Source organism: Topomyia yanbarensis, chromosome 2 (genome assembly GCF_030247195.1).
Source record: "Topomyia yanbarensis strain Yona2022 chromosome 2, ASM3024719v1, whole genome shotgun sequence".
Lineage (NCBI taxonomy): Eukaryota > Metazoa > Arthropoda > Insecta > Diptera > Culicidae > Topomyia > Topomyia yanbarensis.
Window position 1 is genome coordinate 189632775 of NC_080671.1, and position 25777 is coordinate 189658551.

The 25777-nt window shown below is 37.0% G+C and overlaps 1 protein-coding gene across 2 annotated transcripts in view; it reads left to right on the forward strand.

The window, feature by feature from the left end:
- LOC131682486 (myosin-I heavy chain) overlaps positions 1 to 25777 on the forward strand; it is a 285951-nt gene that overhangs the window by 234090 nt on the left and 26084 nt on the right. For both annotated transcript variants that reach the window (XM_058963986.1, XM_058963987.1), the window contains 2 exons: positions 1014 to 1369; positions 1541 to 1694. In XM_058963986.1, coding sequence (XP_058819969.1) covers positions 1014 to 1369; positions 1541 to 1694 — 510 coding nt within the window. The remainder of the gene's footprint in view (positions 1 to 1013; positions 1370 to 1540; positions 1695 to 25777) is intronic.

The window sequence follows — 25777 nt, forward strand, 5'->3', positions numbered from 1 at the left end:
TTCATGTACCGTACACTGCAATCACGCGGTGATATCTGTTTAGTAGAGTAATTTTGTCGAGAAACGGTGCAAAAACTCAACTGGTTCGAGTTTACCGAAAAAAACGAAAACCAAAACAACGCTCATTTCTTACGCTCACAATTATTTCGTAATTTTGCTACTCAGTCACTCGCAGTTTGATGACGGGGTTCAGCCCCGAAGAAGAAGCAAACAGAGATGACGAAGTGATTATTATAACGGGAAATGGTTTGCTTTGGCCTTCGGATCGCTGTCTGCTGCTGGGAATAGCCCCAAAATGTGCCGCTTGTTGTTTATCTGTTTTTCGCTTTTTGTTTTCATCGAACGGAAAATATGTCATTGGAGACCCAATCCGACCGGACAGACCTGCTGCTGCCGGCCCCTGTCATCCTCGGCGATGTCTACAGCTACGCAAGGCCGGACTATTTGACAGTTGAGCTCTCTCCTGCTCTATAATGCGAAGTTTGGAAAGTAGGGCCCAGTCTGGATATATTCCGGGCTTTTGGCATTCCGCTCATCGCCGATGGTGTTATTGGAGAATTTTAATGATATAATAAGATTAAAGATCAACGTCAGTTGCGAACATCATTCACGTTGGGAGGTAATTGCCGGTTTGGTTGCCACGGCACCTGGCAATTATTTGCGTGTGTATTCTGTTGGTTTCATTTATTTTCTTTTGAAAACCGGGATACTAGCAGTAACCAAAAAAAACGGAAAGGGCAGATTTGGCTTTCATTCATATTTAGAAAGATTTTAGATAAATCATTAATTGAAATCTAATCACAGGGCTCTAATTAAACCTAGGAAAATGTTTTCTTTTATAAGTCTACATTAAAAGTATTTTGAAATTTGGCGATGTAGATCGATAGCAACTGAACCCATTGGAATTAATTTCATTAATACAAGTCTTTTCAAGCTCATTAGGTGTCTAAGATATTTGAAAGATTTGCAAGAGCACCCAATAAATAATCCTCTTTCTTTTCTCTCGTTCCCAGATGCATCCTCCTCGAATGAAGCAGTTCACCTACAGCAGAAATTGAAGAGCCTGAGCACCGAACTGGTCACACTAAGAAGTCGGCTTCACACCGGTGGTCAAACAACGACAACGGGGGGACCGAATGGTGCCGTTGCCGTCAGCAGTCCTGTAGTTACACCAGCCACAACGCCAAATACAAACCCCCAAACGTTAGGTGGTCACGGAACGACGGCCACCACCACAGCCACCCCTACCACCGGTACTGGAACCGGAGGTCTCGCTGCAACGACAGTTGGCGCAAACGGGATCAACATTCTGTCACACCTGAACGCTGCCAACAGTACCAGCTGCAATAGTAATACCACAAACGGCAAGGTATAATTCAGGCTCCGAAAATCAATCACCGGGCTGCTGTTAAACCTGCTTGTGCCCACTTTTTTACAATGACTATTATTAGGTCCATTCGAACGATTTGATTTATTTGAAAATCACAGGCCTTCAGTATTTTCCATCTACCTAAACTATGTTCTTTTCGTCCCCTTCCAGAGTCACATGATACTCGCCGCGGCACAGTGCATACCCCCAGCCAGCAGCACATTGAACCACCCGAGCAATGTCATACCACTAGTTTCGCCGAGAAATACCTCGATACCCTACCCGTTGCCGCATCACAACAGTACCGGAACGATACTTGTCGCAGGTAAGCGAATCCCGGCGGTTTTCCATTCTTCGCTTATCCATCCGCCAACCATTTTAAGCAGTATAATAACATACCTACTTACATAAATCTACAACATCGTTCCACGAATGCTTGCTTTGAAACCAGTACAGACTATAATGGTTCATGTGTCAAATTACTGAAGTAAGATCAATAGAGAAAATGTGCCCTGTTTTTGCAAGCCTTTCTTTCGTTCTGTTGTTATTTCTAATTGTTTGAAACGTTTATTTGACACGGAGACTTACTAGAGCTGCGGTTTTCAACTTCTTTCGTTCCACTTACCCCTTTCTGAATGTTGATCCCCATAATATACCCCTTTCGGAAAATTTCTCACCATCATTACCCTGTCTGAAAAAAAAATGTTTTTAAATTGGATCAAAACCATAGTTTGCCAATTAAAAATTTGTTCCTGAACACTCTCAGTGAGCAACAATATATAAAGACAAATAACCGACGGGAATGTTAGGATCAACGTTAAACTTATTCCATATAGTTCACCCCCTACAATAGTCTAATTTACCCCTGGAGGTGAATTCACCCCCGGTTGAAAACCACTGTACTAGAGCATGCTTGATTGAAGTTCTTTGTTCGTATTAGGTCCTATCATTTTTTTGATTCTCACCCCCCCCCCATTTATATTTTGACAAATGTCAAAGTAAGCTCAGATGCCAAATTACACATCATTTGGACAGCTTTATACCCTCGCCCACTTCGCTTGAAGTTTTTGGCATTGGCAGTATGGGAGAATGTGAGTAAAAATATTGTGTTCTAACTTTTGAACTTGGATTCGGATAATGACTATTTGTATCTTTTTTTAAAAGAAACAACTTTAGTATTTGAATGAAGATATTTATGTTTCTTGAAAAATACGAAAATCGAGACTTTGAGGTCATTTTATCATCAATTTTAAATAACTGTTTTGCTGTATGCTGCAAACCATGCGTATTTTTCAGTGTTTCTAATATAAAGAAATCTTAGTAATCGAACAGAGTCTTTGTGATCTTTGTCTGAACACAGAAAGTAGGGGCTCTAGGGCAATTTGTTGTTCATTTCAAATTTTATTATCTTCTTCTTTTTTTATCTATCGTTTTCAGGTTACAATAATAAAAAAACTTTCAAAATAACTTTTTATAACAGTTATCATCATATAAACTTTCTTTTTTATTTTATTTATGATCGATGTTGAGTTTTCTGTTGAACTTCCTTAACAATTAAAATTATTTTTTTTTATATTAAAAATGTCTTGCTGCATTATCTGGGGCTCACGCTTGATAATCGGGATAGATTAAAGGCAATTCTAGGCGATATTTAGTCTAATATAATTGAGACATTTAAAAGAAATTCAATGTAGAGCTGTTGATAAAGTAGAGAGTTTTCGCTTCGTTTAAATTTTTAACATGACAGATAAAAGAATGGCATAAAATTCCTAAAACTGATTGAGATTTGTGTCTAGAACAAACAATAAACGCCTTAGACAATACCAAATATTTTCGTAACAATAATGACTACCTTCTTGCCTGACATAGAGTACAAGTAAAACACATCGGTGAAGCAAGCAACGATTGATCTATGTTTTTGTTCATTATCCAGTGGCTACTGGGTGAAATAGTGAAGAGTGTGAATAAAACACAGCAGAAGAAAGCCCCACTGCGGGCGAATTGTGTTGATATTGACCCGTGAGACCAGCTATTCTGAAAGTGGGCAATTTCTAAATGTTCTGATGCAGCTCAATCTGGCAGAGGTGAACACTAGACTGGTTCAATTTTTGACTTTTAGCTCCACCAGGCTCTACTGATTCCTTTTATGGCCTTTAGTAATTGTGCAAATTTCGGTACCGATCGGTTGTGTCAACGGACCCTCCAAAAATTTCAAAGTTTATATGGAAATTAGTATGGAAAATCGGATAAAATTGAAATTCTTAAAAAATCACCTTATCAATCAATTCATGAGAACACTATATATTTCTAAAGGTATTCTTCTACTGAACACATTCGTGGAACATTATAAGTTTGTGAACATTTGCTGACAAAAGTTATTCACTAAAGAAGTTTTGCGGTGGGTGGCAAGTCTAGTTTACACCAAAGGCGTTGTTTATGTTATAAAGGCCCGCACAGGGTGAAGCCCAATCTACCTATCGGACAGTCAGATGGCTACCTGTCGTGCAAAGTAAACAAACATTCTTCTTTCGGAGAACATGCAAGAAAAGTATTAGTGTTGAGAAAAATAGTATCATGGCGAAATATTTCAATCGCCTAAACAAGACACTGTATTCAGTTTATTATACTTTTTTGTAACAATGTAAAATAAATTACATTGAATAGCATTATGAATAAAGTGCTATGAGCCACGAAACAGTAGGTTTTCAATTCATTCCACTGTGTAACTCGGTTGAAGTCACTCAAAGTTACAGCAAAACTGTGGGTGCCTGGAACAAAGAAGAGGGCATTATTTTAGGCAGTGTTGCGCATTCCTCTGTACGGGACTCTATAATGCCACAGACTCTAGTTTACACTTGTATAACGATGGAGCGATTCAAACAGGGTTGCTATGATCGGTACCAAAATTTCCACAATTACTAAGGGCCATAAAAGGAATCAGTAGAGCCTGTTGGAGCTAAAAGTCAAAAATTGAACCAGTCTAGTGAACACCCTACAAAAGCACCATATAGAACATATCGTGCTGATTTATTAGTTCGTTTATTTAATAGGCACATTTGCGTTTGCTTGACGATTTCATTCAGTACCTCAATACTAAGAAAATAAAATTTTGAAACAATTTTTAATGCTTGATCATAGCGGAAATTTTTTACAGCTATCTTAAAACTAGGAATACAATACGATGTACAACAGAAAAACAACAGCTTTTATGGAATATATTAAAGCTATCTTAAATACAGTAGGATTCCGTTTTTGGCAACAATTTTTTTTCAATTGCCAAAACCGGAACCGCGCCAAAAATGGAAGCTTACTTTTAAAGTTTGGATTTTCAATTTACGACTTCAAAAATGTTTCAAGGATTTTCAATCATATGTGAAACGGAATAAGATGAAAAAAAATTGTTTTGATCCACCTAGCGGTACAATTGTGCCTTTCTCAATCATGAACACGAGAATTTTATCGTTTTTTATATTCATTAAAAGCTTTCAAATGTATATATTACATTATTATTATACACGAAATGACAACTATATACAAGCGAAGAAATTATTGGTCGAGTTCTAAAATTTTGTAAAAGAAAATAATCCAAATCGAAAACTTGAAGGATACTTTATACCCAAATGGTCTAAACACCAAACATTGATCACGAAAATTTTCCGAGCAGCCACGGTTATATAAAATTGAAAAACCTGTTTTAATCCACCTAGCGGTGCAATTGTGCCTTTCTCATTTGTCTAAACTATGGCACGGAAGCTTTTTATGTTCAACATAATTGTGGAAGTGTCCATTACATTCTTAGTACACTTTGCACTTATACACAATGGCTTGCCAGCAGGGCAGGAAATATTCGAACCGAACCTATGTTCGAATACTTTCAAAGCGGCGCGAAGCTTTGCGTTACTGGTTCGTATTCACAAGCTTCGCATCACAATCGCTTACCATCGTAATTGCGGACATTTGGGCGATACTTTTGCATGCTCTTCGGCGAGGACAAATGAAGCTTCTTGTTCATTTCATTGATGTTCGGAAAGATATGTAAAAGCTTTTGCGTAGTTTTCGACGAACACCAGCTAAGCTCTTGGTTCGTGTGATCGATATTTATGAAACAGTTACACGGAGCTTCGAAGCGATGTTCGCGAACACAGAAAAAAGATTACCTCGAAGTATTTCAGAATCGCGAACACCGAAGGATTATATCAATTTAGCATCGCGAGGGCCATCGCTAACATGTTCGCCGGACGATATTAGTTTTCTTTATTCAAATACCTACCTACTAGTTATGCAAAAAAAGTATATTCTAGACAGAGGCCTTGTATTAAGAATGGAATAGGTGAAAAATAATTGTGACAATGTGTAGCTTATGGATGCTGGGGTTAACTGAAAAGTGACGTTACAAGTTTATTTAAGATACCCTACTGATATATTACCAGTAGGGATAAAATCAAGGTTTCGTGACAGGGCGGGGATAAATTTTCAAATGAAATAAATTAGGGCTAGAAAATGAAGTTGTACACAAAGTATTGAGTGGCTCGCTTATCTTAGTCATGTTCCTATGTCAGTTTCTTGAGGATGTCAGTTTCTTGAGGATAAAGATATCGATATCCATTCAAAGGAAAAAATCGATTATCAGTTAAATGAATAACGTCATGATGTGTATGATGAATCCTAGAAATAAATAGGGAATGTCAATAAACTCGACCATTCCCGATTCATATTTGGCAGTTCTGGTCATTTTGTAAATCTTGTTTTCGACTAACAGTAAAACCATTTTGATTCAGAAGTATGTTTTAGAAGGGCGCATGTTTTTTCGCTTTGAACGCTTTGAATCCATCTACCAATGTGATGAGACATTTTTATAACTGTTTTCGAATATTATATCGGTTGAGAACTTTTAGAACATGATATTTCGAGAAATTTTGAAAGTGAAATTAAATCAGTTGTAAAGTTATAGAAAATAGCCTTTTAAAATGAACGGACAATCGAATTATTACTAATACAGTATCTAAGTTCTTCATTCAATGCAATATGTATGCAAAAAGTTAAAAACTGGATTTCCCTTGAGAACTGGGCCAAAAAATCGAAAAAAATGTGTCGGCGATCCGAGAACTAGAACAGAAATTGTAACCCTTGAACCTCTGAAGTGCATGCGTACAAAATGCTATAGTCTAATGTTTGTTTTCATTCATTTCATTTAATAATTTTCAGTTGAGCAATTCTGTCGCAAACTGCATTGTGGAGCGAGGGTCATAACTTCCTAAATTTAAGTGTTCCTATTAATTTAGTACACTCTCTTTTACATAAACTACTCTAACGAATGAACAAATGGGAGTAGGTTCGATAAATTTTGAAAGAAGCCGTTAAATCAACCACTTAAGGGATTACACCACCGCAAAATTAAAAAAAAATCGAAATTGATCTTGATTGATTTTATTATTCCATATCAACATTTGAATAGGGCTAATAAGATTTGTGTACAAACTTTTGTTTTGTTGATTTCTCTTAACCCTTAAATGCGCAATGTTGTTTTAAAACAACATTGCGAAAACCATCTTAAAATTATCAGAGGAACGAATTAAAGCTGTGAGACAATTTTCAGAAAATTTGAAAAAAATCGCTTTGCGCCTTTAAGGGTTAATTTGTTATCATTTCAACACAGAAAACATTTGAAATCGATTCTACCAAGGGCAAAGATGTTAATTCATGTGTATTTTTCATAAAATTCAACTCTGTAGCGGAAAAATGAGCGAAATCAGTTTGTTTACAAAAGTCTCATTAGCCCTTTTGAAGAATTACTATTGTATTGATCTTAAATAAGGGTCTTCAAAATAATATATCAAAATATGGAATGCGACAAAAAGTGAATAATAATGGAAAGACAGTATTCGAAAAAGTTCGAGTTTAGAACGACTTTCATTCTACTTGGAGTTATTTATTTCGCTTCTCATTTTCCGAGATTTCCCTTACATAAAGCTATAACGCATTTCGGCTATAACTGATTCAAAAAAAAAATACAGGGGGCCCTAAAGATTTCTTTCTTTTATTTTTTATTAGTAAAAGTCAAATAAGGGAAGATTACGTCATGGATAAGATAAACCAAATTTTGTCCTTTTCAGAATTGTTTTTGGATTTCTAACCAAAAAAAATCACTAGAACATTGTTTGTAAGTTCTTTGCGTTTCTCCATCAGTAATTAGTTAACAAATACAATACAAACAAGTTGGAATATCCTTCTCATTATTTATCACAAAACACATGTACAGGAGTCAGGAAATAAATTTCATAAAAGTGGAACATGTAATAAGTTTGACACTTCATTTATTAAGTGAACAGATTCTGTCGAAAATAATTGAAAATAAATATTTTGTCTCTTTTGATTAGGTAATCACCCAATAAACTTATAAAACATTATTATAAAAATCATTTGGAAGCTTTCCTCTTGGTTTGGTACAGATGCCAAGAAATTATAATTCAATTAATGACAATAATAATGGATTCAAGTATGTAGGTATTTGTTAATAAATTCATTTGGTAAAATTAAAAATAACGTTTAACACACAAATCATCGCATATTACTGAGTGAATATGACTAGCCGATTTAGGAATGTTGCGCAAGAACGTTAGAAACCGCAACAAGTTGAAAACAAAGGCCAACGGACTACGCCTAACTACCCCTCAGTGGATGCAAATAACTGAAGTTCGCCGTCTAACTGAACTCGGGCGTCAGCAGTGAGATTACATCCGAAAATTGTTCTTTTTAGGAAGAATTTGTTTTAGATAGGGAGATTATTAAGAGAGGGTAATGGTTTTAGCGTTAAAAAACACTATTTGCGATTTTTTTAGAAATTTGGGCGAAGCGAATTGATCAAAACTTTTGTACATTATAATGTATCATTTCATCCAAAAGAGTCATTTCACCAAAAAATATTTTTTCACGCTGAAACCCTTACCCCCTTAAACATACTTTATACATCTTCACCTAAACTCCTTGGCAGGGAAAATATACTCCGATTGAAGAAGAAAAGACGAGTTTGCAATCAAAGTAGCTAGTAAACATAATTGTACTCCGAAAAAAAAAGAATTTGAATTTCACTACCACTACGCTCATTCAAACTCGTAGCTCATAAATTGGTAAGGTATGCGACGCACCTAATCCCTAAATCCTAAATTATAATCTTAAAATAAGCCATTTTATTTATACTCAAAATAAGATTTACAGTTTATGATTTTAATACAGATAGTCACGTAGCGAACATGTTCGCGGTGGCCTCATGATGCTGATGCTTGAAGCGATATAAAACTTCGATGTTCGCGATTCTCAAATAAACGAGGCATTCGCTTTATATGTGTTCACCGAATATCGCTTCGAAACTCTGTGGAAATGTTCCAAAAACGCAAAAACCACGAGCCAAGAGCTTACCTCGTGTTCGACGATGTGTGCTTCTAAGGTTAATGTGAACTTTTTCGAACATTGTAAAGAGCGAACTAGATGCGAAGCTCACTTCGTCCGAGCAGAGATAAGTTTTACCCCTAAATGTTCGCAGCGATTGTGTCAAACTCATCGATTGCATGTGGTATGCTTGAGAAGGTGCTTCGTGAAGCTTCGAACAGCAATCAATTCATTTTTCGAAATTTTCCTGCCCTGCTTGCCAGCCACGAACTTGATGAGCTACGCGTCGACGGTGAAATACTTGAAACAAAAAAATATCGTACTTCATTAGCCTAATCAGCATTAGATCAATGTTATCTGCTTGCTAACTCATTTTGTCATGCGGGGGTGGGTATGTGAGGAGGGCGAAAGTCGCATGAACGAACGACTCCCCAGCTTAAATTGGTATGCTTTGTGATTTAGTGGTGGTTTAAAGATGATGGGGTTGAAGGGGAGGGGTATGAGGGCTGGATGGGGTGGTGGTCTGAGGGGTGATTTAAGAAAATTTTTAAGGGAGGGGAGTGAACACTAGAGGGGGGGGAGGGTGTAACCCCTCTCCTTAAACCATCAACTACGCCCCTGTTAAACCTTATGCGAGTCAAAAAAAATTGGCCGGGATTAGGTTGACGTTTTTCAGAGTGATTGCATAACCTTTCTATATGAGAAAGGCAAAACGGTGCGAAATCAAAAAAGTCCCAAAAATGTCATTCAAGATAACATAAAATCTCGACGTTTCATGCATTTTAAAGACGTTTGCCATCAAAATTACGAATTCGATTTCTGAAATTTCATGGGGTTCCTCCCTTGAAAAACAATTTTGAGCTCCGCCTTATATGGGAATTTCATATGTGACCGGCCGGTTTAGTCTATATTTCCGGAACCATATACGCGATCCGTACGAAATTTTATAGACTGTGGGGATATTATAGCTATCATTTGGGACTAAGTTTGTGAAAATCGGCCCAACCATTTCCGGGAAACTGATGTGAGTTCGTTAATTTTCAAAGATGGCCGCTTTTCCCGGGCACTTCCGGAACCGTCTATGGTGGTCAATGTAGTCAACGAAAGGTTGGTTGGCCGTCGGTGACCTAGAACTGCAAATTTAAGTTGTTTGAGAAATTTTTACCTTTTTTGCTTTCATCGGAGTATCGGTTTGAATCGCAATTTGCTATGTGTTCGCACGCCACAACCCGTAACTCCGGAACCGAAAGTCGGATCGGGATGAAACTTAATAACCATTTACGGGGGCACAACACCTTTCATTTGAGACTAAGTTTGGTTGAATCGGTCCAGCTATCTCTGAGAAACCGATGTGACTGTTATTCTGAATTTGGATGCTTCCGCCGGGGCTTCCGGAACCTATGATGGTAGCCAATGTGACCAAAGAGACTTTGAATGGCTGTTAGTGACCTATTACTACAAATCGAAGTAGTTGTGGTTACATTTTGGAAAAATTTTCACCTTTATACATTCATTGAAAAATTCATTAAAATCGACACTTCTGCGTGATCGTACTCATCACCCTGTAATTCCGGAACCGGAAGTCGGATCTATTAGAAATTCAATAGCATTCTATGGGAACGTTTTACCATTCATTTGAGACTAAGTTTGTCAAAATCGGTTCAGCCATCTCTGAGAAAAATGAGTGACATTTTTGGTCACATACACACAGACGCACATACATATACACACATATATACACACATACATACATACACACAGACATTTGCCGAACTCGACGAACTGAATCGAATGTTATATGTCACTCGGCCCTCCAGGCCTCCATTAAACAGTCGGTTTTCAGAGCAATTGCAATACCTTTCTATTGAGAAAGGCAAAAACAGAAAATTCAATTTAATTCATGTTTTTATTAAATTCAGTCGTCGCACAAAGATCACCTTCCATACAAAAGTCGGACAAAACCTCAAAAGTGGTCCGAATTTGATGAAAACTTCACATTGGAGTAATTTTACGGCACTGAATTAATATTTGGTATTAATTTTTTTTACTTCGAAATTTTGGCACCTAGGGTGGTTTGAAAATTCAACATTTACGAATATAAAGTGCACTATATCTGAAAATTCATTTAAAAAAATTGGTTTAGTGAATTTTTAGCAGAATACACATTTTTTTCAATTGTTGATAATGCTAAGAGACATTTATAAATTATATTGCGAACCCTGGGTAATCAAACGTTACCATGCGTCACCTTCATGAAAAATCACCTTTATTCATACCTCGGGACAGAAAGGGGCAAAACAAGACACTTAGTTTCGAAAAGTACACTAATTTTCAAGATTCATGAACTACAAGTGATCTTTCCGAACTGTTTCGAAAAAAGGTACAACCACTTTGAACAAATAATTTTAAATTAACGCACGATTTATTATTTGTTCTTCAGAAAGAGTGACTGAGAAGAAGTCGACTAAATTGAATGGCAAATACAAGTCCAGCGAATAACCTTACTAATAAAATCAGTTCGACCTTAATCGGAATCTTAACAAAAACGATATATTCATTTGAATAACATAGGTTTGAACACAGTTTTTTTTCCAGAATGTACAATCTATTTTACGTCTGTAAAAAATCTAACTTTTGTCATCAAGACCTAATATTTTGAGAAGACTCTATTCAACCTGTTTACAAACAGAGAAAAATGTTAAATCCAAAATAAAATTTTGAGGTTTTGTACGGTTAGGCGACACTGTGCGTCATCCAGTAGAATTCTCACAATCTTCGCGCACTTCTCGAGTACAATGCCCCTTCTTACGGAGGTGTAACATGTCATATAAATCGCGCTTTTCTTCGGCCCACTGGACGTCAAAACTCAAACAATTCACTGCATGGTAGTGTTGATTTTGCTACTGGGACTGTTATCTCTTCTTTCTGAAAATTAATGAACAATTTTTCAAGTCACCCTACACCAAATCTGTAAAAAATCATGACAAATTAACCATTATAGACAGCCTTGTTTATACAGCAAACTTGCTTCAATCTATTTGTGATATTATATTGTATGGCATTGTGCAAGTAAACTTCACATATCTAAACAGTCGATACTTTGAACATCCCAACCACAAGGACCGCCCTAATTCTATTCATTTGAAATAATCGCCAAAAAAAACTAACAAATTTGCCAAAGACATCATAAAGCTAAAACAAACTATTTGGAAGCTATCAGTATTGTATTCCTAAATACGGGCTTTCGATATGTACTGAAAATTTAGTTTTGTAGTGACGTCGTAATAATCGAAAGAGAAAGAGGCTCGCAATGATACTAAGGTTCTATTGAAAATTTTCTTCAGAACTGCAGTGTAGCGCATTCCTCTGTACTTGACTCTTACAGTGCACAGGCTCTGGGTCTTACTATAAAAATTGATTCCTTCAGACACTACACTGTTACACTGTTATCAGTTATATTATACATAAATAATACATTTCTATACTTATTGTAATCATTAAATACGACACGTATAGTGTAAAATATAGTTAACCCATAAATGTATAACGCTGTTTCAAAACAACATTGCGAAAAATATCTCAAAATGATCACAGTAATGTATTAAATCTACGAGACAATTTTAACAAAATTAAAAAAAAAAGATTTGCGCCTTTGAGGGTTAATATGACTTCCATGTTTGGAAATAAAGTCAAATGTGATGTCAATTGATACGAAAAAAAACTACTGCACATTTTTCAAAGACTTATTATGTACAACAAGAATGTTGTCAAAAACGGAACCCATTTGTTGCCAAAAACGGAGTGTGCCAAAAAGGGAGCATGCCAAAAACGGAACGTGCCAAAAACGGAATCTTAGTGTACTTCCATTTACAAGAAGGGGAACAATTGTGTTTAAAAGTTGGGAAGGGAAGTCAACAAATAATATACTTTTTAACACCAGTAGTTCAGGTTTTAACCAACAGACCCCGAGATATTGAAATGTGAAGAGCTGATTGATCATTATACCCATTAGTAGAAGCTGAAGTTGCGCCGATTTACATTTCCTAGAAAGTCTTTTCTCCATGGAGAACTCGATGCCCAAATAGACAAATTGTCCAATGTTACAGAGACTATCTGGTCGTCTGCATGTTGCGTACATGAAGGCACAAGGCAGTCGTCAATGTGATTCACGTAAAAGTTGTAGTGTAGAAGACTTAGAAATAAGCTCTGAGGTAGACCCATGTAGCCAAATTGCGATGTTATGAAATAGTCGCGTGAAGAATGCATGTGCTTTGCAGACAACAGGTTTAGCAAAAAGTTGTTTAAACTCGGTGAAAAACTATGTTGGTGCAGCTTCTATGACCGAATGTTGATAGAAACGGAGTCAAAAGCCCCTTCAATATCCAAGAAAACTGATGCCAGCTGATGTTTGCTAGTGTATAGGCTATTTGAATTCATGTAGAGAGCAAGGCAAGACAATCGTTCGTCGCTTTTCCTTTGGGGAAAGCAAATTGTAAGCCATTTGCTTCAATCCAATTTTAAAATCAAAACAGGATCATTTTCTCGAACAGCTTCCGGATACAGGAAAGCATTGCAATTGTCCGGTACAAGTTGTGGTCGGAGGCTGGTTTTTCTGGTTTTGAAATGGCGATGACCTTCACCTGACTCCAGCCATAAGGGACAATGTTACCCTAAAGGAACTTGTTGAATAAATTCCTAAGCGCCGTTTCGCAGTGTCAGGTAGTTTTTTCAACGAGTTGAATTTTATTCTGTCTAACCGCGGGACGTTATTGTTGCATGATAAGCAAGTGAGAACTCCACCCTCGAAAAAGGTGTTCGCGTTATCGTGAAGAGACGTGGCGCGGTATATTTACTGTACTATTTACAGAGTCTTCTTGGCGTAAGCGTATATACGACGGTTTGAATATTCCACGTTCTCGTTGCTACTGTTTCGGTTACGCATACGTCAAGCCGTACCCCATAGAGTGCTCATCACTGTTTCTCTCGTTAACCCATCGACGAACCAGCGCCGATAACTACGTTTTTTGGCTTTCATTAGACTCTTCATTCGCATGTCTACCAAAGCGTACTGCCTATAGCTAGCGGGTAACTCGTCAATATGGAAGGTTTTATACGCTGAGTGGCTTCGCCACATACAATTCTAAGCACTCCTCGTCCCACCATGGGGTAGGAAACCGTTCGTGGGTGTTCGCGGGTTGTGGTTTATTCAAGATCCACACTATCGAGAATAAAGTCAGCAAAAAACCTGTACTCTTCCTCTGGTGGAAGTTCTTGAGTGGATTCGATTTTATAGGATATCGCGGTCGCGTTACTTTTCAAATCAATGTTCCGTGTGAAGTCATACAAGACATTAATTGTTTCTGATGGTCTGGAACCGTTACATAGTGAAATCACAACTCGCTTGAGCGTGCTGGTGGTATAGGAAACCATGTTATTTTTGCTGTATGTAAGATGTTTTTGAACTGGAGTCGACTGTTTCTAATTATTTTAGATCTGTAGTCTAATTTTTAGCAAAAACAAACAATTTTGGCTTCATCCGACATTTCGGACCGTTTGGGACCGTTTTCAAGAATTCTAAAAGTTTCTAAAAGTGATGTAAAAATTACTGTATAACATTGTGGTATAAATTTTACCGATAATTGTTGTCTTGTTGTCAGATTTGTAGTACAACAATCGATTGTCAGCTGTCCAAATAAAAATAATAGCCATTGAATTCTTGTTTTCGCCAGAACGTTGTACTTATGATCAATTGTTCCGATCGTGCAGTCTTTTCGGGATCGAAATGCTCGTTTTTTCTTCCTCTGAATTTGGGTCAGTCAATAGTTTTCAACTAACTGCTAACTTTTGCAAATGTCAATTCTTTTTGAATGCGTTGTGTTTTGCTAAATAATGGGGTGTGTGATGGTACCCTACCTGTGATTACATTAGGTTCTTTATTATGTATCTGTTCATTCCTTTTTCAACTTGAACCAAATTCCAAAATTTATAAATTCTAATCAATCCAGAGGCGCCAGCCATATCCTTTCGTAGTTTACCTACTTTAATAAAGTTGAATGAACTGTAAATATTGCCACCATTCAGGGCGAAAAGCGCCACTTTGCATTTAACATCAAATATGTTGAATTTTATTACCCCGATGCGGTTCCAAGTCCGACAAAGTTCTCCTCCCAGACCAGGCCTGGTTGGTAATTTGTATCAACGCCCGGCAGCTCGTGTAGTGATGGTGTGTTTACGAATCGCCAGCACCTGGAACGAACCTAAAGTCAACCGAGACAGCTTTGCGTGTTAATTTTCAAGTGGGCGCAATCTAATAACGAATGGAAAGAAGAAACCATAAGTTCGATTCCATCCTCTTGCTGCCGAAGAAGGAAAACTAAAAGTAACTGTTACTGCTAGAGTTGCTTAGTCAGTCAGCTATTTAGTGCGATGGCTCTTAGTTTTTAAGGCATTTGCCTATGGATCTTTTTTGCTGTGCAACAATCCACTCACAGTATCTTTCTCTTTTTTTGCTTTTTTCGCAATTTGGGATCTTTGCACTATCAGCCTACAATACGAATGAAATATTTGTTTCCAAAAAAAGTGGTCGGTAGTCTACTTTTAAACAACCTTAATTACTACGCATGCATTAGATTGACATTATTCGTAAGTGCATATAATTTCAATCGTAACTCTTTTTCTGTGTCTACTGGGAAGGAGATTTCTTTTTCGATAAAGTGTTTACATCGATGTTATTAAAAACGTTTATCAACCTTAAATGAACAAAGGTTTGATATGTATGGTTTTTAACCTTAACTTGCGCCATTGCATTTAGTACAAGATTGACACGTGTACAGTAAGATTAATATTCAACACAATATTTTCATATGAGTTGATATTATTCATCACATTGTCACCAACGTGTCACTGAAGTCGTGTTAATTTATAAAACGATTGATTTTTTTTCATGCTCATGCCATGCAATGATTCGATAAAAATTAATCGATTACTTGACGCGCTCATCAAAATTAACCTACATAATGCGAGGATCTGCGGGTTGATCTTCTCAATGATTTAAGGGAGCCCTTACTAACGACGAGAACGGCAACCATTCATTAATTCCAATCCATTATAGCACTACCTCTATGTGTAGCTAAGGTATGTGTAGTACACCAGCTGACGGACCTCATGACTCGATCGTTGCGAGCACGTTTCAAAGCCAGCAAGTAAGACAGCGGCATGCGTGGAATATTAATTTACTCACAATTCTCCAGATACACCCCGTTTTTCACTTTTTTGTTATTATGTAGTCCTGTTGCTTCACCATCGGCAATACCTATTACCACATTGCATAATAATATGAGTACACTTTCCTTTTTATCTTAACTGGACGTATGAGCAGCAAAAAAAACAGTTAAGAACAAATGCAAGCTTCTAAGTTAGTATTCAATATGGATTTATACTACGTTCTCACTAAAATGTGTTTTATCGCTATCTTGATGACATTTTTTTGTTGCAGATTATTATAATTATTGTTATAATATCGCAGTTTGTAAAATCAGGCTTTAGAAATAGGTGTGACATTATCTTAGGAGCTTTCGCGGGGTTTTCAAGAACCGTCATAAGTGGCCAATAAGGTCAAAGATGCTTCGATAGGTCATTAGTGAATTTGCTGTATGATCGCACTCTTCAACCCGTAATTCAGGAACTGGAACTAGGATCAACTAAAAATTCAATAGCAATAGAACCGCTCATTTGAAATAAAGTTTGTGCAAATCGGTTCAGCCATTACTGAGAAAATTGATTGGCACTATTTGACACACATACATAATCATTTATATTGGATAGTATATGATAGCTAAAAATCATTACCATTTCCAATCCAAACTAATTTCATATCGGCATTGCAGTGTAAATTTACTTCGTAATGATGTGTTTGATAGGTCGATTGATTTGAGAATCGAGAACATATCAGCAAATGAAAGTAGCACTGTTCATGAAATCTTTTTTCTGGTTTTAGCTTCGTCAAACGGTCACTTGCTCATTATTTTTGTTTCGGCTGTTTAAAGTGTGCTTAAATATTTTTTCGTTATAGATCTTCAAGAATAAGATAAGATACACAAGTTCTGTTGATTTGAGGTACATATTATGCATTTCTATGGACGTGGTAGACATTTGAATCTGTCGTTCTTTATAAACGAAATTTTGTGTAAAGCATTTTTTTTTTTTGATTAAGTCATAAAATAAGTCAGGATAGGAGTATCATTCCCAGATACACACAAAATTTTTGATTGAAAGTCGAACTGAAAACAAGAAGCCAAAATAGACAGCAAAAAGGTGCATAACTGAGACTCTACCAAATAAACCAGAAGGCTACGCTACAGTCCTGTTAGCCTAGAATATACAACGAACAATAGAAAGATTTCAAATTCGAAGAAAAATAGCGAAAATCATTGCAAAATTTTTCCACTCGTTTTCTCAGTTTCATAGAAACAAGGGGAACGGGATTGTGTAGGCCTCCTTTTCAAAACTGTAGCAAAGATCGTAGAGTAAGCTTGATTAGTTATCATTGACAAGATAACTTCATGCCGTACCGTAAAAATTCAAGTCTCCCCGATGCCGGGAAAAGTTCCGCAATATCACAAAGTTGCCGGAATCCTGTCCTTCTGTAGATCCACTCATGCTAAGTTTGAATCGATAACTACACCATCGATCTCAACTTTGTGAGCAGGTATGTCTTGTCGCCGATAATGTCATTTGTTTGCTTTAGACAAACTGTCACAATTCTGAGCTAATCTAAGCGAACTTTAGAGATATCCGGCACAACTGAATATTTCTGCGTCTTGCGGAGTATTAGCATACTTAGCGGACTATTTTTGATCCGAAAGAGGATCGGATATGGTCGAACCCAGTAGCCCAGTGTGTTTGATTTTGAATGGAAGCTCGTAGTCTTTGTTGACATATCTTGTTCTACATCCATTTTAGGAACACTTGCGTCTTTGCAGGAGGTTCATTTACGCACGTGCCTAGAGCCAGACGCAAAGACGCAACTGTAGAATATAAAGAAAGAGATAAAAATCATGAGGGAAATAATTTGAAAAACAAGTCTGAATAAAGGAATAATAATCTATCTTCACTTGACATATGAATGGATGCAACTTATTTTCTTAGAAACTGGAACGAAGAATGTATGATCAACTAAATCAGTTATAGATCATAAAAGCATCTTTAAATCTTATGATATGCACCCTAACCTACAATCCACCAACCAGTTCAAAGTTCCCAAAGTTGTCTCATATATACGATGTACGGTAGAGTGCCAATATTTGTGGTCACCCTGAATATTCAAACCGGACATACCTCAAAAGTATTGCACATTGAAAAAAAATCCCCATGCAAAAATTAAGCGCAATCGAAATGTCATGAAGCGTCGAGATTTGGTGTAATGTCGGAAAAATACCTTTGTGACACAAGGAATTTTTTTGAAATCAGATGGGAATCAGGAATCAGAATACATTGGCTTGAATGACACATTCTACGTATGTAGTCGGGGATTTGTGCCTTGCCGTGTGTTTTCGTCATTTCCTGAGCGGAAGGAAAGGACAAGGAGGTGCAGGAACGTAGAATTGGAAGGGTGGAAAAAAACAGTACAAAAACAAAAAGAAGCAACGGGTAAGTAAACTAACAAGTAGTTCAACTCGCCTGCGAGTAAGCCTAAAGCTCTTTACCACATTAGATAAGAAACTTTAGAATGCCTCTGAATTCCAATCGTCCAAACATGCTGTCGTCTATGTAAGGACGGCCGAAAACTCAAAATCGCAATCGCGCTACTGCTGGACAGTTCAATATCAGATGATATGAGGTTCCGTAATCGGATTCACAAAGATCACATAAAAAAGACTCAGCGCGCTGAATAGTTGCCATGGTAATTGAGTTTGCAGTGGCAGGTTAAAGCCCTGGTCAGTATGCCGCAGTGGAGCTTCGAAAAATGTAGGAGATTTTTCGATATCACTGGGCACAGTTTTTCTTGAAACGCCTTTGTTTGGCGACATGTTTGTAGATTTCTCCAATAATTACGGTGCTCGAACGAAACCCAGGAGCGTATTTTTTCCCTTATCCAACTTGTCGAAATTGACAGGGCGGGCTCAGGACCAACGAAGTCAATCGTTGAACCTGCCCTGGCCAATTCGTCATCCCATTCATTTCCAGTAATTCCAGAATGTTCAGGCACCCCGACAAGTGTTGACAATGCTTAGTTCTTCGATTTGGGTTCGACACGCGATCACTAGCTTGGACCGTGATTTGTCTGAGCTAAGGGCCTTGGTTGCAGCCTGACTATCGGAGCAGAAGTTTATAACATTACCGGACAAACTCAGTTGAAGGACCGATTGTACCCCGCACATAATCGCAAAGATTTATGCTTGAAATACAGTATAGTATCTACCTAGTGAGTGAGATTTTTCCAATCTCATTTCACGACAGTAGACACCAGCACCAGCACGTCCCTCCTTCAGAGCACCGTCAGTGTAACAGACTACTTGCGTTTGTTGTTGCCTTTCCATATAGCCAGACAATCACTCCTCTCGAGAGGGAATCTTCACATAGAATGTCCTGTAAGGTAAATTACATGTAAGTGCAATATCACTGGGAGCAAGAATATCTTCACCCCATGTAACCATTTGTGACCACAATCGCGTTTGACTGGTAGCAAGATCAACATGGTTACTGTTCCAAAGCTCAGTAACCTGCAGTCTGCATGCACATGATAGTGCTTCTTGTTTGAGGTGTATGTGTAATGGTTTGATATTTAGAAGTGCCTCAAGAGCAGTAGTCTGAGTTGTGGTGAAACCACCAGTCAACGCCATGAGTGCCATTCTTTGCAGATGGTTTAGCTTTGACTGGACTGTCATCACTTCTCCCCTCTGCCACAACACAAAGCATCCGTATGACAGTATTGGACGTACAATTGTCGTGTCAATCCAATAGATGCATTTAGGTTTGAGACCCCAGGTCTTTCCAAAAGTCTGCACTGCCCGAAGGCCATGCACGCTTTCTTGACTCTCAACTCAATGTGAGAAGACCAATTCAGTTTGGAATCCAATATAACTCCAACGTATTTGACTTGATCTGCACACAGTAGCTCAGAATCAAAGCACTGCAAGGAACGAACCCCGGTTGTTATTCGCTTCTTCGTGAAAAGAACCATTGAAATTTTGCTTGGGTTAACTGATAATTTAACTTGTGGACACCACTGTTCGACAGCTCTTAATGCCTGTTGCATTAAGTCGAAGATTATTCCGATGCAAAATCCTGTAATTAGTAGTTGGTAATCGTCAGCAAACCCGTAGGTTGAAAATCCAAGCTCATTGAGTTTCTTCAACAAGCCGTCGGCTACCAAGTTCCATAACAAAGGTGACAGAACGCCGCTCTGAGGACAACCGCAAATACTCAACTTCCGTATCTCAGTCTGTCGCAGTGACGAGCAAAGAATGCGGTTACCAAGCATTGCATTTATCCAGCCTAGGGTTCGCAGTACCGACCTTTTTGGCGAGAACCGGTACTACGGTACTGAAGCCCTCAGTACCGGTAGTACCAGTAAAGTACCGGTACTCGAATATTTTTTTAAAAAAATCGAAAATAGCTTCAAATTGAAATTGAATGCTCAAACTGATGACCCTATTCTCAGACGATTGATTTGTGCTGATCAAAAAACATGTTTATTGTTTTAATCGATTCGGAATGGCATGACTCATTTCAACAGAAAATATTTTTCGTATGCGGCACCTTCTTTTATTTCGAAATCTACGCCACTTTGAAATCAATAACTGCTAAGCGATGCGACTTTTGTCGACTTCAACAGATGGTAAATGTAAGAAACACTATTAACAACAGTTAATCAAAGCGAGAATGGTAGTAAATCCGAGCAGATTGCTCGCATTTCCTCTCTTGATTTTCTGTAAATTGGTTTCGACCAAGTCTAGTAGTTTAGTAGTCTTAGCTACTAAATTGCTGTTCGTTCTTTTATGAATAAAGATTTAAGAGCAAACCAAAGACATGACTTAGACCATAGTCTTGTTACGCGCCACCCAGTGAATAACGGAAACCAAACATAGCAAATTTTTAATCTCTTACGCTAGATGTGAATATTTTGAATTTAGTACAATATCGTTAAAATTTAATTTCGACAAAATAAAGCAGGAATTTAAACATACCGTTCAGTACAGTAATGTTTAACTTACAGAAGGTAATTAATATAATTAAAAGTCATCTTGAAGACTGATATTTCGAAACAGGCCCCCCTAGAGAGTCAACATTTTTTCATAAAAAAAATGTATGGTACCGAAAATACCGGTACTGGCTTTTGTTCAGTACCGGTTTTACGGTACCAAAAATGGGTCGGTATTCCCGGGATTTGCGGTACCGGTATTACCGGTACCACAACCCTAATCCAGCCCGAGATACATGCAGGTATCCCATGACCGCGCGTCGCTTCCAGAACAGACTGGAAGGACACATTGTCAAAAGCACCCTCAATATCTAGGAATACACCCAAGCTAGATTGCTTGAAAGAAGGCTTTCTCAATGTTGCACATCGTGAAGCAAAGTGATCGTGGATTTCCCATACTGATATGCATGTTGCATTTTGTGCAGTGAACATTCAACTAAACTAATGTTCCTGATGTGATGATCGATTATCCGTTGCAAACCTTTCAGAAGAAATGAACTTAAGCTGATAGGCCTAAAACTCTTGGCTTCTTCATAGCCAATGTGAGTGCTAAAGCCCACGAGTTCGAATCACCAGAATGAGATCTGTGAACATTGTTCAGATCCCGATCGGTACAACCTGAAAAGTGTGCGTCGAAGACAATTAAGAACATCTTTTTCGTCCGTCACATAAACAGCATCTATGGTTTTTAAGGAGTTTTTTTAGTATATATATATATATATATATATATATATATATATATATATATATATATATATATATATATATATATATATATATATATATATATATATATATATATATATATATATATATATATATATATATATATATATATATATATATATATATATATATATATATATATATATATATATATATATATATATATATATATATATATATATATATATATATATATATATATATATATATATATATATATATATATATATATATATATATATATATATATATATATATATATATATATATATATATATATATATATATATATATATATATATATATATATATATATATATATATATATATATATTGTCTACGTTACCGAGAGTCAGTGTAACTATGACAACATAGATATCGCGAGAGCTCCGATATGAGACACGCGTCAATAGCCTTATTTGCAAGAATGCAAGCACGAGACATTTCACATGGGTTAGTCATGCCTGCCTTGTTGTAAGCAATGAAGGCAGTGTTAAGTAACTTTCCAAAATTGGAGTTTCCTATATGGAAATATGGTTCTTGAACCAATGCTATGGAAGCTTTACCTTCCTGCATAAGTCGAGATAAATTCATAGTTGCTGTACGTTTGCGCTGGAGATTGATTGGGCTATTCTAACCGTTGTTGATTAGAGAACTGTACATTTCATTTCCAACATAAATTGCACAACAACTAGAGGACACCAAGCAAGTTTGGACGTTAACGCATATAGCGAGCAATATCAAGTTTAAACGGGACACGATCATTTGATTGCCACGATTTGCGAAGAAAATAATAATCCACTGTCAGAGATTCGCATAACACAGTAAGGGCAAAACTAAAAATGCACGACAGGCATATTTTAGACCCTTCAGTCCTCGGCACGGAACTACACCTTGACTGAGGGACTCCTACTTTCAGTCGCCACCTACGACATGGAAGCAGTACCCCAGTGGTTCAATCCTTGGTCGGATACCACACGGCCTCAGGGCAGGTTCGTCTGTGCACATCGAAATTTGGTAATCGAAACTCAGCAAAACTTCACCGAACTACCATCAGCCGAGAGTCTCAGCAAACCACCAGCCAACAAAAAATCGGCAAAATTAAGCGGATCATCGGTGAAAAAACTTCGGTGCGTAGAGTGAACGTTCCGCTGCGTAATGCAGCATACTGGGGAGTTCGCTCAGCTCTTCCCAGGCTCCGTTCGCCATTGAGAATATTTTAAACCACCTCAACAATTTTACCCAGGGGTTGGATGACACTATGGAATTTGGGTTCCCTATTTGGTGGGTTTTTACCACCGGAACAGGTATCCGTAGTGTGATTCTTAGCCGGTTGAAACAACCACTACCGACACTACACTGCTTATCTAGGCTGTTCGGAGAAAGAAGCTGACATTGAAGGATGGCCGAACAGCCTTATCGATATGTTTGTACATCCCTTCCAAGATGAGCTCAACAGGGTGACAAATCTGAGGGTTATGATCAATTTAATAGCTCCAGAATGAGTTTCATTAGAGTGTTTTCATACCCGCATTTAAAATTGATGTGATTTGGTAGCTATATGATCCCGACTATAAGATCAGTTACAGATCTGGATTCCATTCTCACAATTTCCCAAAGTCCCCATGATTAGGGTTCGTCGCGGTGCGGATGTGGGCGGTAAACGGATTGTCCGCACCGCAACCGCAAAAAAATAATAAAACCGCACCACTTACCGCAACCGCACTTTATTTACCGTACCGCACCGCGCGGTAAAAGCGGTAAATTTTTTATATTTTTAAAAATAGTGTTGAAAAATTGTTCATTTGTATAACCATATATAATAAAATAATTATAATTATTCTCACGAAATTTAACTTTAAGAGACTCAGAATGTAATGTTCATGAAAAAAAAATCAACTTTTCAATATTCTATTTAAAAAATTGCGTACATTTTAAGGTAAACATTATACATCCAAAAAAGTTCAACTGCAGTAATAGGAAAACTTTTATTTTAGCAACCCTTCAGTTACTTGAAAAAATGGAATAAAAATGTAGTAAGAAATGAAGTTGCATATTTTTTCTTTAAATTTTCATAATTTCAATGTTTTTGACATATGAAAATGAAATGGATGTTTTCCGCATTTACGTAGTAAAACCACCTTTCATTCTTAAAGGAATTTCACCAAAAAAAATTTAAAGTCAAAATACCAGTACTTCTATATAGTAGCGCATATATTCCATTACAGTGAAATAAAAACATATTGTATTTCAACCGGTACAGAATTATTGAACATTAGAAAAACTGCAAAAAATGTATGATTTGTAGCATACAGCAGAAATGATTTTTAAAAATAGGGAGTTTTACGGACAGAATATCCCAAAACTCTAACTTCCGCATACTTCAAGAAACAGATGTATTCTCATTCAAAAACTAAGATTGCTCCCTTTAAAAATGTATGAAGTGTAATTTTCTAAAGGCTAATTCGAAAGTTTAATGTATTTTCCTCTAATATTTTCCCAAAGAGCCAATGGCAAAAACTTCAATTGAAGTGAACGGGAGTCAAACTATGTAGTGTTTGGCAAAAATGCTTCAAAAAAGCTACAAAATAGTCTTAACTGAAAAATTTTAGGACTTAATTTGGTAGAAAATTATAGTAAATTTGAATGGAAGTACGTGAAAAAAAGTTATGTAGCATACTTTTTGAGAAAGAGTCCAATAAAATTAACTGCAGAAAAATTCACATTGAATTTACACAACAATCAAAGAAGATAGAAATACGATGTCGAAGAACGAATGATAGAATAATCATCCTACTTTGGACCCCTCCTTATTTTGGACGCTTTTATACATGTATATCCTTTACTGCCAATTACTTCAAATTCGTTTGGTTTGATGAAGATAATTATATTCTTTGGGTTGTGTTTAAGTCCCAGCATAATTAGTTCATCTCTAATTCCTTTAAATTAATCAAAATTCACAGTTGAAAAATTGATATCGAAAACGGTTCATAATTCCACGATTTCCAACAGAAATCGGGAGAAGTGATGCACTTTTAAATTGGATTTAAGAGTACAAATTTATTGTTTTTAAATGATCCAACAATTTTGTCTCTATTTGGATCTTGCATTTTATGTATTTGAAATGGTTAGTTTGTGAAGTTTTACTTAGAAGTATAAAATAACTAGTCAAAAATATGTCGTAAATATAATAGCGTCAAAATATTTCGGACGCAGCTAGATTTTCTTTCGTAATATCAGTCTGTTTATCAATTTAGAATAATCAGAATTGGCACCTTATCAATTTTTTTTTTTGCGGTGCGGTTGCGGTAAAACCGCGCGGTAAAAGCTCTTTCCCGCACCGCATCTGCGGGAAAAAGTGTCGGGTGCGGTAAATACCGCGCGGTTGCGGTAATCACCGCAACCGCGACGAACCCTACCCATGATACTCAAAACCATAGGTTCTAAATGTACTGATCAGGTAATTACTATTACCTGGTAATAATGCGCTTCATGCGAATTTCTAAAAAAATCGCGAAAAAAGTGTTATTTTCACGCTGAAACATTTACCTCTTCCCATTATGAAAATTCAAGTTTTCTCGTTCGTTTTCCAAGGTTTTAAGAAAAAGTAGTCAATCGATTCGTCAGAAAAAAAAAGTTAACTGTAAACTATAAATAGTTGCTTGCATAGTGACACGTTTTTGCTTATACGGCACTTATTGCTTTTGTGACAGTATGAAACAGTTTCAAAGGTTTTGTGTTATTATTAAATAAATTGAATCTTTTCAAACTTTTTCTTACCTATTAAAAATAAGATTGCCGAAGAACCGGTTATATAATCGAGATTAATGTCCATGTCAACGCGCTCATGACCCAATGAAGAAATGTTATCTCGAAGCTGTTCATACCCGTACCTATGCGGTGATAAATATCCACGTATTAAGATTACAAATGGAAGGACATTAATTCGCACCGTTATAATCCCATCATTTTACTAACAAGCGCACTTCCCCCGCGTCGTGCCACGCACAAATTTACACCGGGCATCGCAGAAGTGCTTTTTCCCAACTGAGGAATATAAAAATTTTTGGTTGGGCGATCCATGCAGAGATGTG